The sequence below is a fragment of the Empidonax traillii genome, unplaced genomic scaffold (genome assembly GCF_003031625.1).
Source record: "Empidonax traillii isolate 1590-97213 ecotype Southwest subspecies unplaced genomic scaffold, ASM303162v1 scaffold361:size2146424, whole genome shotgun sequence".
NCBI classification, from domain to species: Eukaryota; Metazoa; Chordata; class Aves; order Passeriformes; family Tyrannidae; genus Empidonax; species Empidonax traillii.
Window position 1 is genome coordinate 2,051,514 of NW_020955554.1, and position 16,117 is coordinate 2,067,630.

Sequence of the window (16,117 nt, forward strand, 5' to 3'; positions counted from 1 at the left end):
AAAATCTGAAAGTGCCCTTTACAAAAATATCCAACACTGCAGCCTTCAGGGCAGAACTCCTTCTATTAGTCCTGTGTGTGCTTTATACATATTAGTTTACCAAATTTTAAATCAAATCACAGTAAGGAGCTACTCAAATCTAAACCTCAAGTTAAAATATTTGTTACAGGCTCATAGCTCAGTATCTGCCTGCAGAAAAAATTACCCTAAACATTGTATTTCTTGGAATAAACGTATTTGCCCCTTAAGGGAAAACTAGCTTATTTCCTCCTCCCTTAGTTCTTCACCAAAAGTAACCAGAAAATCTCCTCAGAACTGTACACTGAACTACAGCAAGTTCTGATTCAGGGTTTTTAAAGCATAATCCAATGGCAAACTCAGTCATTCTCCTTTTTCTCAGACATTATGAAACAAGGCCACGTGAGCTGAGGATCTCCATTTCCTGGAGAGGACACCTTGGCATCTATTTAGTGTGTGGGGTCTCCAAAATGCTGGGCTACAATGAGAAATAAAAAATTTTGGTAAATCGATGAATTCCTTCTTCAACTCCATTAGAGCAGTAGAAACACCACCCTTAAATTAAAGTAGGAAGTAAGCTGCTGTGCAATTTAATCAATGTTTACATTTTAACAATGTCTTTACCTCATCGCTTGGATCATAATACTGCTCCAGATATGGATGGGCTAAAGCTTGCTCCACTTCAATCCGCTTATGAGGATTAAAGGTCAACATTTTATCCAACAAATCAAGTGCTAAGAGGGAAAAAAGTGAGCAAGAGTTTAATACACACTCCACAAAAGCGTTACAAACACAGATCTTACACAGAGAACCCCCAGCACCCCGAGTTCTGTGCCAATGCCAATGTCCATCTGGAGTTCCCTGGCCAGAGCAGCAGTGACAGAAGCAGAAGACTGTGAGCTGTAACCTGGGCAGAGATCTCTGCCTGCCCATCCATTGCCATTCTTGGGCTGCAGCTGCCTTTGGCATGGCCTGTCTAACAGAGGTGTCACCCTTCCTATGGAACAATCTGGTTTTAACTGCAGCAGAAATTAAATGGATGAGACTTTTTCTTCTCTCAGAAAAATGCTTTGGATTTTTGTGCCAAAACCCAAACCAAGCTAGAGCTTTTCTGAAATAGATAATTAAGAGTATGTTCTTATTATGAAAAGAAAACTTTGCTGTTTATGGACAAAAATGTTATCCAGAGTCATTAGGAGTTCTAGGTCATCCCAGTGAACTATTGGAGCACAACCAGCAGCCCAGAAGACACTCTCCGGAGAAGATGCAAATATATTTATATTCATGAGATTCAGGCAAATCTGTTGAAGACAATTTGTAAAGAATCCACAGAGAACCTGAAGATCCAGTAAGACAGAGAGTGAGGTCTGATGAAACTCTGGACAAACATCAGTGCAAGAAAAGAAAACAGAGTGATTGTAGGAGCAAGCAGCCCAAAGATATCTGCAGTATCCTAAATTCCATCACATTTCTTCTCCTCACCACATGACTTGTGAACCAGAACGTTAACAGAGGTTTCTGGCTGCAGCACAGCAGCTGCAGCTTTGCCCTGGGATGAGGTGCACACCCAGCACTGCATTCAGAGGCAGCTCCAAAAGCTTCAAACGTGCCCCACAATTAACAGCCGGTATTTTGCTGCGGTTTTCCCACTGCTGGCAGCTCACGTGCTCACTCCGTGCTGGAGCACGTTGTGCATGGTTCTGCTCCTGGAGTGACTGACAACCAGCTCTTGGAAAAGCTGCCCTGGAAAAGCTGCTCTGCGGATTTGATGAGAAGGAGCTGCACAAGTCAGCAAACGGCACATTCCCTCTCAGCTCAGGCACCAGCATTTGCAGTCTGAGCTGTCAAAGCCCTTGGTAACAATTCTCACACTGACAAGCACTGTTATAAAAGCAGAATCAATCATGGCTGTTTCTCTCAATGACAAGGATAATCAGTTTGACATAGTTCCACCTGCAGAAATTAGCTTCTACACGGTACTTAGTACCCCTAAGAGTAAAGTATCATATCAGTTAAAAAAGGAGTGACTTATGAATTGTGTCAGAGCACTGTACTGTGAACAAAACAACCCTCATACTGTAAGAAGTAGAGTTTAAATGGCAAATTAATTGCTATTTAGCAAAACAAAATCAAATTTACCCTTTACTAAAGCCTTGTTAAGAAAGGCAACAATTATTATGTTCCTTGCCTTTATAACTTTTGCTCAATTTATAACTGAATTCTTTAACCCATTAAACTGTAATCTTTCACAGTGCCTAAGGACCCCTTCTTTGACTGACATGACCCTGTTTGACCTAGAACTGACACCCAGTCTGTGCAAATCCTACTCAGTGCAGCAACAAGCTGCTGTTTGCTGTCAGAAACAAAGTTCAGGACTTGTTCCATGCTGATGTCAAAATCCAACTCTGATGTTCAGCAGAGTGACAGAGGTTTGGATTTTACATGTGAGTTAAAGATCAAAAACCACAACATGAAATCTTAGAGTTACCAAAAATTTAAATTTAAGAAGATAAGCCACTATGAGGATTTCACACTGGTTTGTGATTTTATAGTGCTGTTTCAAAGGACCTGCGTGTTCTATTTAGGATGGTTTTAAAAACTCCCATCCCGCCATTATTTTGACACAATGTAATAAAGCATAAAATACCTTTGGGGTCAGCATTTGGAAACAGCCTGTTCCATGGTACCTTATTTTTGTGTGGTAGGGAAAGCAAGTAGTTTCTGGCCTTTAAATTTATTATACAATTCAAATCTTCTTGGGAAGGGGATCCAAGTATACCTAGAAAAATTAATACAAACAACAGCATTCTGTGAAAAGCACATTAATACAGTTGTATCCATCTGGTAAAACTCAGTATTAAAACTGCTGCCAAGAGGATTTCAGACTAAATGTTTGAAGACCAAAGAATATCTCAGAAGTTTTTTAGAAACCTTTACTGAAAACATTTTTTAATAAACAAATGCATTTGAGTTTTCTAATGATCAGTAACTTGTTAAAAAGATTTAAGTAAGTTGTTTATTCATAGAATTTTTTACAATTTGACCTGAATCTAATAATATATGAGCTTTTTAAGTATTTTTTTTTTAAATTTTACTTTAAATTTTACTGCTGATGTAGTAAACACATTGGTAAGTATCCTCTAGTTGTCCCCAAACCAATGATTAGATTTAGAAATCCCTGCAGCAATAACTACAGGGAGCAGCTAATACACTTACAGATCCATACCTTACACACTGACCCCCAGGAGAAAGACCAGCCCAACTGGTAGAAAAGATGGAGACAGATGGATGTGAAAATGCTGCTTTTCTGTAAAGCTTACCAAGGATATGGTTAAGTTGGTCAAGGTAGTGTTTTCCTGGAAAGATAGGTCTGTTGGAGAGCATCTCTGCCAGAATGCAGCCCACTGACCAGATGTCAATAGACTTGGTGTAACCCTGCAGGGAAGCAGAAACACATTTTTCTCAAATTTTTGCATAACTGCAGCAACATGTTATGTTAGTAAATTGTGAAAGGGCACACAAATAATCTTTTTCTTTTTTAGATGAGTCATGCTTGTTCTTGCTGTTTGTTTTTTTCTGTAAAGAATGAAATAATTAAGAATCCTCTATCAAAACACTACTTTGAAGAGGTAGCAAGAACTGAAGTATCCAAGACATGCTTTTCCAAAATGATTCTCAAAGTTTTAGCTAATCTGTTACCAACTGCAAATTTTCAAGACTCCCTGATTTTATTGCAAATTTAAACTAGCAAATTTTGGAAACCAAGTATTCTTAATTCCACAGCTCCTGACAGCGCCCTAAACATGCGTGGAGCCCTGGATTGGTCAGATGCCTGTTTCCTAAAAGCACCTTAGACACACTATTGCCTCCACCAACCAAACCCACCCAACGCTGTATATCCTACAGAAACAACAGTCTTCCCAAAATATCCAGTACAACCTCAGGTGTCACCCTGGTGTTTTGCTGTGGGAGCCCACGCAGGGGTTCTGAGGGACACCCGTGACCCGCAGCACACAAGGCCTGCACACACCTTAAAACGGCCACAGAAGAACACAACAGTAATTCCAAGTATACAAAACCCAAAGGAATGATTCATGGAGACTATGGGAATGCAATTAAGACTGGCACATAACAAAGATCACATGCCTTCATTCAGAATGAGAGTCGCTCTCATTATACATTCTAAACCTAAATTAAGATGTCAAGGTAACATTAAGGCAGCATTTGCAGCCTTGATGAAGGCAGCAGTGGAATGCTCATTCCTAACCCTTCTGTCCTCCTCAGTGGCAGAGCAGTTGATGGAAGCAGTCCCGTGACTGCCAAGGAACTGGAGACGTGGGAAGTCCTGCACAGGATTACTCAGCTGCAGCATCCAATAATTGATTCTGGAATCACAAATTTACTGCCAGCCAGTAGCTGTACTGCAAATCCATCTGACCCTAAAAACCCAGAGAGGGGGAAGCACAGCTGGTACTCACAAAGGAATAACCAGCCCCAGAAGCACCACAGCAGCACACTGTGTCTCTCACCTTAGAATTCAGCATGATTTCAGGAGCCCTGTACCAACGTGTGGCCACATACTCTGTCAAGAATCCTGTGTGATCATGATCAGGATCTGCAACGCGAGCCAATCCAAAGTCACAAATCTGAGTTTAGAGAAATAAACAGGAAAAAAGGCACATTAAACATACATCTACCAATATTATAACATTACTAATTCATCATTCCCCAACCAATGATGGAACATCTCCAAAACAGTGATGGCAACCTATGTTTTCAGAAAAAAATTAGTGTACAAAGTTTAAGAAAAATGTTTTAGATCAGTTAGAAAGAGTATCCAGCCACCATTCAGGGGCCAGGAAGAATAAACACTTGGGGGGAAAAAAGATGTTCCTGGTACACAATTTACATTCCACTATGGGCTAACTGAACAGCACCTCTGCCAGACAGCTGGCAAGATACACTGCTCCAAACTCTTAGCAATTCACCAGAAAACAAAAAGAGAAAGCAATTAAGCTTTACAGAAAACAAAATTAGCAACCAACACATTTGTAACCAAGTTCAACACCCATTCTTACAAAAGTTACCACCATAACTGCATCTTTGCATGAGAAACAACCTATCCAAGCATAAGATAATGGTAGACTGGAGAGAATACAAGTTGTTGAAAGAAGCATGAGCTTAAAAGAAAACAAAAATCCCCCCCAAACTAAACACATGCAAAAAAAAAAAAATTTGTCAACACTGTATCAGGTAAATAGTTTTATCTAACCAAGAAAAGAAAAATAAACTGATTTAGACTAGCAAGTCCAGCAAAATGGAAAAGGTGGTTTTAGCTATATTCTGTCAAGGAGGCTCCATGGCTTTCAGAGCTATTTAGTGACCCCTCTCTTCTCCTTTCTTACCTTCCCAAAGGTCAATGGCAAGATTGTTGAGCAGCACATTAGATATGTTCCTATGGTTCTGCTACCCCCCAAACAAATACCAGCTTATGACTTCCATACAGAGTGTATTTGCATGAAAGAATACGTTCTCTCATGAAAACAAGGCATCAAATGCAGGAGTGGCAAACAGTTGGGAGGTTCCTCTGCATGTTTTATAATATTTACTCTTTTATAGTGAATTGTGTACATTGATTATATTCAAAATGTGAAGTAACAGTATGTTGTAGTCAATAACGTCAGTAATGGAGAATCCTATCATAGCCACAGAAACCTCACTGTACCCCGGCAGCTACTCCTAAGTTTTCCTGGAGGGACAAACTGTCTGTGAGACAATTGATAGATCAGTTAGGGAAGAAGTGATTCAGCTGACAAAAAGCTACCTCTAAAAGAGACAATTCAGCAGCTGACTGTCAAACACAGGGTCTGAAGAAAAGGCAGTGATGAATGTCATAAGCTAGGCTGCATGACATGGCTTTAGCTACATAATAAAAAAATAAACCCAACCCCCTGAATCCTTAAAAAACAAACCCAGAAGGAACCTTTTAAACATGTCAAGGTTTTCCCAGGCTACAAGACCAGAGCAGCTGCCTTGTGTACAATTAGCAGCTTACATAAAGAGACTCAGTACAAATAATCAGAAGAGTCTCCTCTAAAGACAGAAGCAAAGAAATTGTAAAGGACAGCTTAGAGAGTTCAGAAAATAATTATGCAGGCAGGCAAAATTGTTGTAATCTCTTCCTCCTAACCTCAGAAAAAAGCTAGATAAGACGACAGGCAAGGAGACTTGTGCAGAATTTTAGTATTACACATAAGTAAAGTGCTAGGGTTTGTTACTATTAAAACAAAAGAAGAAAGACACTCTCTGGTTCACAGTGAGGAGCAAGAACTGAATTACAGAAGGTGTCTGTCAGTCTCTCCAGTTGAAAAATGCACATGGGATGGACACAGAGCTCATTAAAATGACAAAAAGCCCCTGCTGACTGGAGCAGAAACAGGTTAAGCAGAAATGAGGAAACACCATTAGTGAGAAAGGCTTCAAGGTTGCAGATGCAAGGAGGAGGGTTTTGGCTGCAGAGCTGACAGAAGTGTTCCAGCAGAGCGGAGTAAAGAGAAGCTGAAGATCCAGAGCTCTGCCTGCAGTGCCAGTGCAAGGGCCAAGAGCAGCTGGAGAGGCCAGAGTTGTGCCCTGCTCTGCAGTCCCGGTGTGAGGGACGTGCCCTCACCTGGCTGCACAGGTGAGGGCACACAGTTCCTGCATGATGAAAGACCCAGGTATGCCAGTCAGTGCTTCATGCCTTGGAGAGAGAACAGATGCTGCTGAGACAGAAGAAATTACTTCCCCACTAAATAAATAAATTAAATAATTAATAAGATGCCAGCATCCTATTCATATATTTAGCTTCCACTTCTTGAAAACAGTGTTCTTGCAATCACTATCAGGGATGGTTGGTTGGTTGTTTTTTTTTTTTTTTTAATAAACAGAGATGGCCTAAAGCTGGGTGAAGCTATCAAGCAGATGGGGAGATTTAGGAGGATCATGTACATATGACCATTTACTAAGCAAATGAAATGACACCCAACAGTACCACTAACATACTGAAGTTTCTGCTGTTGTATTGCTGAGTAGCCTGTGCCCGTGTGTATTTGTATAAAAGGAAACAGAGAGACCTCCATTAAGTTTAGTCGTTGTTAATAAGATGGTAGTTGAAACAGCTGCACCTCTACAGGTATTGGTAAAATCCTGAAGCAAATAACATTTTTTCCTTCAAAAACCATCTCTCATCACCTTCCTTTCAAGCCTGTTGCAGTATGTAACAATTCTTGGTCGTTTAACACTTGGGACTTTTCACTTTGTAGATGGAAAAGCACAACTTTTAATATCACAATAATGTGTTTCTGTTTTAACTAAGTCCAAGGAGTAGTTTCTCAGCTGGAGTAACGTGAGACACCGAAAACACTGCAACATATTAATTGAGAATCTGGTTAAAATAACTTTGATCTCATTTTCTGAAATATTAATGCCACTTGCCCAGGAATTTTCTATGGCCCTGAGAGTTTTTATGTAACTTACTTCATTTACAGAACTACAAAACAGGTCAAATTTTTGGATGCAGAGAATCATGAAATCATGTGAAAATACTTGTAAAAATGTTAACTACTATTTAGAGCCTATTCCAGCCTGTCAGTGGCACGTCAGTACACATTAATCTCATTTGTGGGAAAGATGCCAGGCTGCAAAAGAGACCAGTATTTTTATTGCACAGGACTCTCACTGAGAAATATTCCAAGGTAGTTAGTTTTCAAGGAATCTCAAATATAATCTTTCGCTGCAAATATGTAACAAGAGACAGTACTTAAGTCAAATGATGTACTTTCACCAGCTTTCATTCACCATATGATAAGTCCTCTTTAAGGTCTCAGACATTTAAGTCTGTAGCTTGGCCTAAAGAAACAGAAACAGCTTTAGCTCTGCACTCCTGTCTGGAGCCTTTCAGCTGCTCAGGACAAGCCATAGGATTCACATATACATTTGGTCAATGGAGACTCATATATCTTTTTCCTGGAAATGAAATCTATAATCCAGAGATCAAGATCATGTTTAAGGGTGAAGAACGAAGGAGCTCTTGTTACAACCTGTAGAACTCTGAGCTCCAGAAGAGAGCTCTCATAAACACCATGAAAGAAGGAAGCTCACAGCATTACCACTCAAGATGAACAAACTTTCTATTTTCCTTCTTTCAAAAGTGTGATTTTAAGTTGTTTCACTGTACGTTGTTTTGAGTTGATGTACCAACTTTGTGCCGCCGCTGTGCAGAGCTGACACACAGACTTGCACAATGGCCTGAAAGAAACAGGTTAATACAAGTTCAGCATTCACAGACGAGACCCAACGTGTACTGATTTCCAATTCTGCTGTTCAAACTTTAGATGTGGTATTTGTACGGCACCAGAGCTCCCTTTAGGTGATGAAAAAGCAAATGCTCTGTCATGTAGACTCTTATACTCTGCACCAGTGAGCACATATTGCAGTGGCAGGTTGCTTGAAAATCTGATAAAGGAATTGTGACAGACTACACTAAGGTCATATTGTATTATTTGGCTGTACAGTGAGTTTACCTTCTTTTTCATGACCAACTTCTTTGTGTACAAACATTGCCTTCTATTATTTTATTTCCTTAAATTAAACATAGCACAGAGCTACACCCAAACTGTTCTTTCCTGGTTCTATCCCACAGTTGTAGATTTAACTCCATTTCTTCCATGAAGGGGTTAATGCCTTTGAAGGGATCTGATGTAATAACAGCTGCTGAAATCCCACAGCAGGAGTCAGAGGCGACCAGCCCAGCAGTGCATCAGGAAAAGCTGACAAGCAGCAGTGGGAATGTAAAGCAAAGCAATTATGTAGCCAGTATTTAGAATGGATCAGCATCCAAACAGCAAGGACTTCTCTTGGAATTGTAACAGCCTGCAACCGGTTCACACTTCCAAGAGGATATTTTTGTTTTGCTTGAAGTTGTTTGTTTATTGAGAACGTTAAAGCTACACTAAAAAACAGAGGGTAATTAGGAGCAACACAGTATGCAACAAACACAGTTGTACCACATCAAATCAAGTCCTGTAAACTCACTCCATCAGTGACCAGCAGCAAATAGTGATGTACAGCAAAACAGGGAACATACTCCAGTGCCTCTCTCATCTTCCATGAATTTGCCACCATGGGACTCTAAACCAGAGGTAGCTCTCAAATGCTTCTTTTTCCCTGCAAACTTGCTTGGTGGCGGGTTTTTTTCAAACTGCAATATCTACAGTGCTCTGTGGTAAGAAATTCCACAGGAAATTCTAACAGTGCTGCAAGTGAGCAGCACCTGCTCCTTTCACCCCTCCCACCGTCCCCCCACCTTTCTCATAGGTAAGGACAATGAAAAACTGATCTCTATTTACTCTCCCTATGCCACTAACAATGTTATCAAATTCTACTGTATTCTCTCTTTTCCTCATGCAGTATCTTCCAGCAAAGGAGACCTGGGCTAAACAGCTCTTCCTGATATGGAGAGCAGTACTTTGAAATCCTGGTCTCCACACTTGCATAGATATCATAGGGAGAAGTGTGATAACTATGATCACACCAAACTGAAGACTCACAACCAACTGAAAGGTACAGAAGAGCATGTTTTCTGTTTTATTCTCTATTTCTGTTCTAATTCTCCACACTTGGTTTGCTTTACTGAATGCCACTAAACATTGAGCTGACATTTTCCAAGAATCATAACAGCTCTAAGCTTCTGTAGTACTAACGAGTACAGTGCCCATCGCTGGAAATGCAAATTAGGAATGTTCTCTCTCCAAGTAATTGCTGTGCATTCAATCAGCACTGAATCTCACATGCCACTTCAGTTACCCACAAACATGAACAATGAAACACTAACAGTGTAAACAGAGAACCCAAAACTTGAAATATGCCCAGTTCTCAGTTAACTTTTGAGGTTAACATGATTCTGCTTTGGATCAGTATTTTCATACAGCTTTCTAAGAGGCTGTTTCCAAGTCAACCTCCAGATGGAAACAGTGATGCACTCATTACAGCAGCCCAACAGAGATTCTTAGTCACTCCAATCTCAATAATTATTTTATCAAACCAGATAATGTCTTGGCAATCTCTCAAGGATGAAAATCACATTAATCCCCAGTAAATAACCCACATTCATGGTCATAGCAGGTAGTTTATGAAGGCCACGGTAGGAAAATCTGTAAGACATTTCAACTCACCTTGAGATCACACGTGGTGTTAAGCAGCAGATTGGAAGGTTTGAGGTCACGATGAAGCACATTGGCTGAATGGATATATTTTAACCCTCTCAGAATCTGGTAAAGGAAATAACAAATGTGGTCGTTGCTGAGGTGTTGAGTCTTTAAGAGCTTGTAAAGATCTGTCTCCATAAGATCTTGCACAATGTATCTGTAAGGCATTAGATGTAAGGCAGCAAAAAAAACGTGGTGTCGTGCTAGATATCAACACACAGTACTCAGCAGAACTTCTAGAACAATCTTTCTCTTATTTATCTGTTTCATGACAATTATGAAATAAACTTCTTGCTTTAGAAGTTTGGAATCCAATCAATCCTGTTACATGATGCAGCTCTTTATAGAACTAAGAGGTACCAGCATGTGGTCCTCTCCAATTAATCATCATAAACCTCTAATTCTTTATATTAGAGCTTGACTTTTATTGGAATCTTAATTTCATCTGGTTCCTATCCTGCTTGGCAAGAAACAAAGGCAGGTTTTAGGTTAATGAGTAATAAGCTTCCAAGATACTTGCTTGCAGTTGCATAGCAGCATGAAAGGTAAAAGATCTGACCATTTCTTATCAGTTTTCTCTTCCATCTACCCACTTCAAAAATTCAGCTGTTCTTCTCTACTATATATATATTTATGCTACACTGAACACAACAGTTCCTCTCTTACTAAACTTAAATCCCCAGTATTTTCAGTCAGATGATTTTCTAAGATTGCAATGAACATTAAAAAAGGGAATTTTTTATCTGTTTTGACAGCAATGAGTTAAGTAAAATCTTCTTCCCCCATTATTCAATCTGGCTGCAAAAAACCTTGTGGTGTAGTTCCACGATCACTTTTCACTGAAACCAGGGTTTTGTGAAAACACACCACTACTGCCATTGCAGTTGGGCATTCCCATCCTCTCCTCTGGGTATTTATACCGGACCACTCAGTCAGGGCACCTTTTTACAGGCACCATGCACTTACATTAGTCAAAAGGGCCACAGAAGTGCAACATCAGGACCCCACGTAAGGATGAACTCAAAAAATATTTGAGAGTGTGAAGTGCAAAAATTTGACCTGGACCCAACCCAATTTCTGCCCACACATCCTCGGGGTTTGTATTGGGCAGCCACCTGCAAAGACCCACAAATCCACCCCGGACAAATGCAAGTGGACTGGGGGAAATTCAGCTGGGTGACTAAGCCAGGCCTGGTGTCCCAGGAACAGCCTTCCCAGCTAAACCTGGCACACACATCCATGAAGTCACGGCTACACAGACCCAGCTTCCCCTGAAAGGAAGATCAGTGGGACAAAAAGGAGAGATCTGCATGTGCTAATCAGGCAATTACCTGCCCATGGGCAGTTTCAGACTTTTCACAAATGCAGGAAGCACTGCAAGACTGGGGGTTGTGATTTACTTTATTTTAATTCTTTTCCCCTAAGAGGTATCAATTTTAAGAAAATTTTCAAGAATTATAGCAGAGTCTAGCCATTTTATTTTCTCCTCAAATCAATCTGTTTTAACAGCAGCACTATTAAGAGTAATTATAATTTTAGGATTAAGTGACTAAGCTAAATCTTTTCTACAATATAGAGTTCTTTGCCTTGGAAGACAGAAATTAACATTTTTCTCTTTTCCTGGAAAAAAAAAGAACAAAACTAGTGTTCATCTACATATCAAATTTATCTATTTATCTATACACTGACCAAATACTACTAATTTCCTTTTCAATTTACAACAATAGAAGCCACTTTTTATTAAAATTTAGTAAGGAAGAGGATGAAGAGGAAGAAACAATCAAAACAGAGAAGGAGGCAACCATCACTAACAATGCAGAATGACTAAACACTTGGAAAGGATACACATCTTTCATTTGTTCAATAGTTGGAGCTCTGATAATGTCATTTATTCCAATAATATTCTCATGTCTGAAGCGCAGTAGGATCTTGATCTCCCTCAGAGTTCTCTGGCAGTACGTCTGATGCTCAAAAGGACTGATTTTCTTTATAGCAACTCGAACTTTGTTGACGTTATCATAAGCAGAACTAGAGGAGAATCAATAATATCAATTATAAGGAATATTAAATTCATTCACTTCAGAAAGCAAAAATGTGAATTCAATTGAATGTAGGGGTGATGCACTTGGTTTACATTTATTTTTATCAAATGAAGAGAGGTGACAGCGACACATGTCTTTAGTTCAGAGAACAGACAAAAATATGGGTCTCAACAGCCCTGGGTTTCCCAACTGACTTGGAGTCTGCTGATTCTTGGGATCCTGGACAGAAGAATTTAAATGTGTGTATATGATTCTTGTTCCTTTCAGATTTCCTTTTGCTCAGTACTGCATTGTTTGGAAATTAAAAAAATAACAAATTCCATACCTTTCTGTTAATCTCAACCATTTCATACAAAAAAATTACCATACTAGCCCGAGAGGCTTTACATTCCAGCGATTTTCTATAATCTAGTCCCAGAACATTCTTTGAAACTCTCTTAATTGGCCTTACTCTGCTGAGATGTCCAGGTAACTGGTGACCAGGCAAAGCAGAATGAAATACAAAAATCCAATGAGCAAAGGAGACCCAAAAGGAATTCAAATGCCTGACCACATCAAGGCTCTTTTACCACAAACGGAGCAACAAGGTGTTTTTGAGACACTACTGTCACCACTAGATGCAAGAGTGTTCAACATAGCTCACATTCATTATTAAAACTGACATATAATTTGTCTTGTCAGTAAGAGCTTCACACAGCTCATGCACATATAACATCCTTTTTGCACGGTTTCTCCACAGGATCCTTTCGACCTGCCTGAATCCCTAAACTCTGTTCAGTACCCACAGACTGCACCACTTATTTGTCTCTGGAAAACCTGAACTTGGATGCTCCACTGGTGCTTTGAAATGCCACATGCTGAGCAAGTATTCATTACAACTGCTGCTGTTGCATATGCATAGATAACACATTAGCAGTTCCTAAATCCCAAAATAGATCATAACCAAGTGCCATAAGTGGAACTTGCCACCCCTTCAAGAGCACTTTGGCTACAGTGATTTCTGAGCTCATCACCTGTAGGGTTTACAATGTACCTGTAAGGCAGGGCACAAACAGAAAACAAAACCAGAAGTAATTCTGAAGCACAAAAAACCTGGATTGGGGAAAGAAATGAAGGAATTCTAGGAACCATTTTATCATTATACACAAACCTCCTGCATCCTCCTTTGTATTGACCTAAGCAATTTTTTCTCCCACAATGCAGAATCTTACTTCCTCTGAAAGGACTGGACAGTAGCAGCTATGCAGAGCAGAAAAAAGGCAAAATGCCAGTATTTACCAATTGATGCTGCATAAATAAAAGCTCCTAATCTCTTACAATAGTTGATAAGTCTCTCAGTTACTGCTTCTCAAGCAAAGGTCGATTACTTATGAAAAATATGCATCTTTCCTTGTACAGATTAAAAGAACTTGAATTCATCAATTAAATACGCCAAGATTTCCTCTCTTATAGCTGTTCCACTTATAGTTCCTGAAGCATTTTCTTAGCAAGCAGTTTATGCTGTTTTTTTAGAAAAGGATGGGTAATTTTGCTTTCAGATGGTTCAACAATAAACAATTCAGTGTGGAAAAAAAGCTGAGTATTTGCAGTAGAGATGCACTGAAATTCCTCTCCAGGGTACCTTTCCATACAGTCATTTTTCTGTTTGTATCAGGAGATCTCCCCACACTAACACAGCTAAGCATGCACTGCCTCAGCCAAGGGGAGCAAAACCGAAATACTGCCTTGTTGAAACATTAAAAGGGACACTGGATTTATTTCTGTTGTCACATTTTTGAAAGATGAGCCTTTCTGTAACTTGATTAAACATACAAAGGATTACCTCAATTCCTATGAGCAAGAAGCTAATCATATAAGCAGTTAGGTACACTTGCCCGTGCACCTTAAATGTCATGCACAATACAGGTACACTGAGAATCTGTATTATCGAGTTAATATTTCACATTCCACAGCCTTCAAAGCAAATATGGCTTTAAGTAAACTCTGTGACCCTTTACAAAAGCATGTTTTCGATTTGACACGTGCTATAAAAAACCGTGAAAGCAACACATCAGAATGAACTTCAGTCTTCAACTGAAGAGTCGTGCTACTACCAGACCCCTATTTGGCCTATGAAGCCATACAGCAATAACTACTTCACTACCCAGGAAACACCATAAACTATCAAAACTGGATCCTCTGTAGGCCAGACTGAGCCATTTCCCAAAGCTTTCCCTGTTTCTCACAATCTGTCTCCAACCTGCCACCAACACCAGATTTACACACTCCACTCCAGAACTCTGCCGAAGAAGTACGCTGCTCATAGTATGCACTAGTAGTGTTTGCAAATGAAACCACTATAAAAGTGAGAATCCAAATCCTCTCTGTCATCCCCCTGCAGTCCATGTACCAGCTTATCACCTATTATTAGGGTACATCTCACTCAGCCGCAGCTGGAATTAAAGATCTAATTTTATGACTAATAATCACCTGTGCTCCCCCTGCAGTCCGACCAGAGACAGCTCCACATACACATCCCATCCACCTCTCTGCACACCTTAAATTGAGATTATTTGCATTCTGGGAGTGCTGTTCCAGTGCAACCTACTTGTCTGCGCTGTCAGCTTCTACTAAACCTCACAATTGTTTATATTTGCACTGAATCAGTTAATTGGGACAACTTCTGAAGGCAGGAACCTTATTTTATCTTGACAGAGAAGATAATCTGGAAAGTGGGAAAAACAATTCACATACTAACAACTTTTAGAGTGCTAGTCTATAGTTTCTAATTTCTAATTGATAAGTGCACACCGATGCCTACATAATTGTCCCTTTGTCTGTTATTCATATTATGATGAATTTAGTCACCAACACTCTAAATACTCAGAGAATTTATTTCCACCCCAGCCATGCACAGCTTCGCAAGCTGAAGCAACCATTCAACTGTGAGTGCTATTTATCTGTAATTTGATAAATTTAAATATAGATTTTGCAACTACTCAACTCAAGTAGCCACAACATTAATCCTATTTCAAGCTGTTGTTACTATCCCATGACAACCTGCAAGAGTTCCATTATTTAGATACTTTTGCAACACCCTGTGAAAATCAATGCAAGCCTTCGCAGTACAGTTTATTGTTCCTAATTTTAAGTATCTTGTAAATATATAACAAATGTTATATATTTTTAACTAAGTAAAACATCATGCATAGATGCACAAAATAAACAAATGAGCATTTATAACCCAAGAAGTTGCACCATACAACTTTTAAAGCCAGTTTTTAGCCTTGTACTGCTCCAGTACTAACTTCCTTTTTAACCAGAAGTGCAGGGCGGGGCTGCTTCCCAAAGCAGTAACCAGAAAGGCCCCTCAGCTGGGAGCAGCCCAGCACACAGCAGGGACTGCTCCACGAGTGACACGCGCCCTTCCCGGGAAGGAGAGCTTTTCAGCAGGCACATCTGGACAGGCGCCAAAGCTCAGCTCCCTCCACCCGGCCCTCCATCCATTCCTATTCCCCGCATGTTTCACTCGCGGCAGACGTGGAACAAGTGAGAGCACGCTGCAGCTGCCGGGGGAGAAGGAGCCAGCTCCTGGCAATCCCTGCATCCCACACAGCGCCGGTTCTTCACACAGCCACTGCAAAACAACCTCCATGGCACCCCCCTCCCCAGGGCACTGCCGAGCCACGCTGCCTGCGGGCTTACCCCATCACGGGATACTCTTCCAACACTCCCAGGATCACTAACCACCTCACGGCTCTTTTACAGGCTGCTCTCAGCATATGCAGAAATACACATAAAATACTGATGCTACAGGCAAACATCCTAACTACA

At 40.2% G+C, this 16,117-nt stretch overlaps 1 protein-coding gene across 2 annotated transcripts in view; it reads right to left on the reverse strand.

The window, feature by feature from the left end:
- Nucleotides 1–16,117, reverse strand: part of MAPK1 (mitogen-activated protein kinase 1) — a 35,534-nt gene that overhangs the window by 6,554 nt on the left and 12,863 nt on the right. For both annotated transcript variants that reach the window (XM_027892593.1, XM_027892591.1), the window contains exons 2-7: nt 12,108–12,290; nt 10,230–10,419; nt 4,548–4,664; nt 3,339–3,453; nt 2,666–2,797; nt 643–752 (exon numbers count right to left, since the gene is read on the reverse strand). In XM_027892593.1, the coding sequence (XP_027748394.1) occupies nt 643–752; nt 2,666–2,797; nt 3,339–3,453; nt 4,548–4,664; nt 10,230–10,419; nt 12,108–12,290 (847 nt within the window). The remainder of the gene's footprint in view (nt 1–642; nt 753–2,665; nt 2,798–3,338; nt 3,454–4,547; nt 4,665–10,229; nt 10,420–12,107; nt 12,291–16,117) is intronic.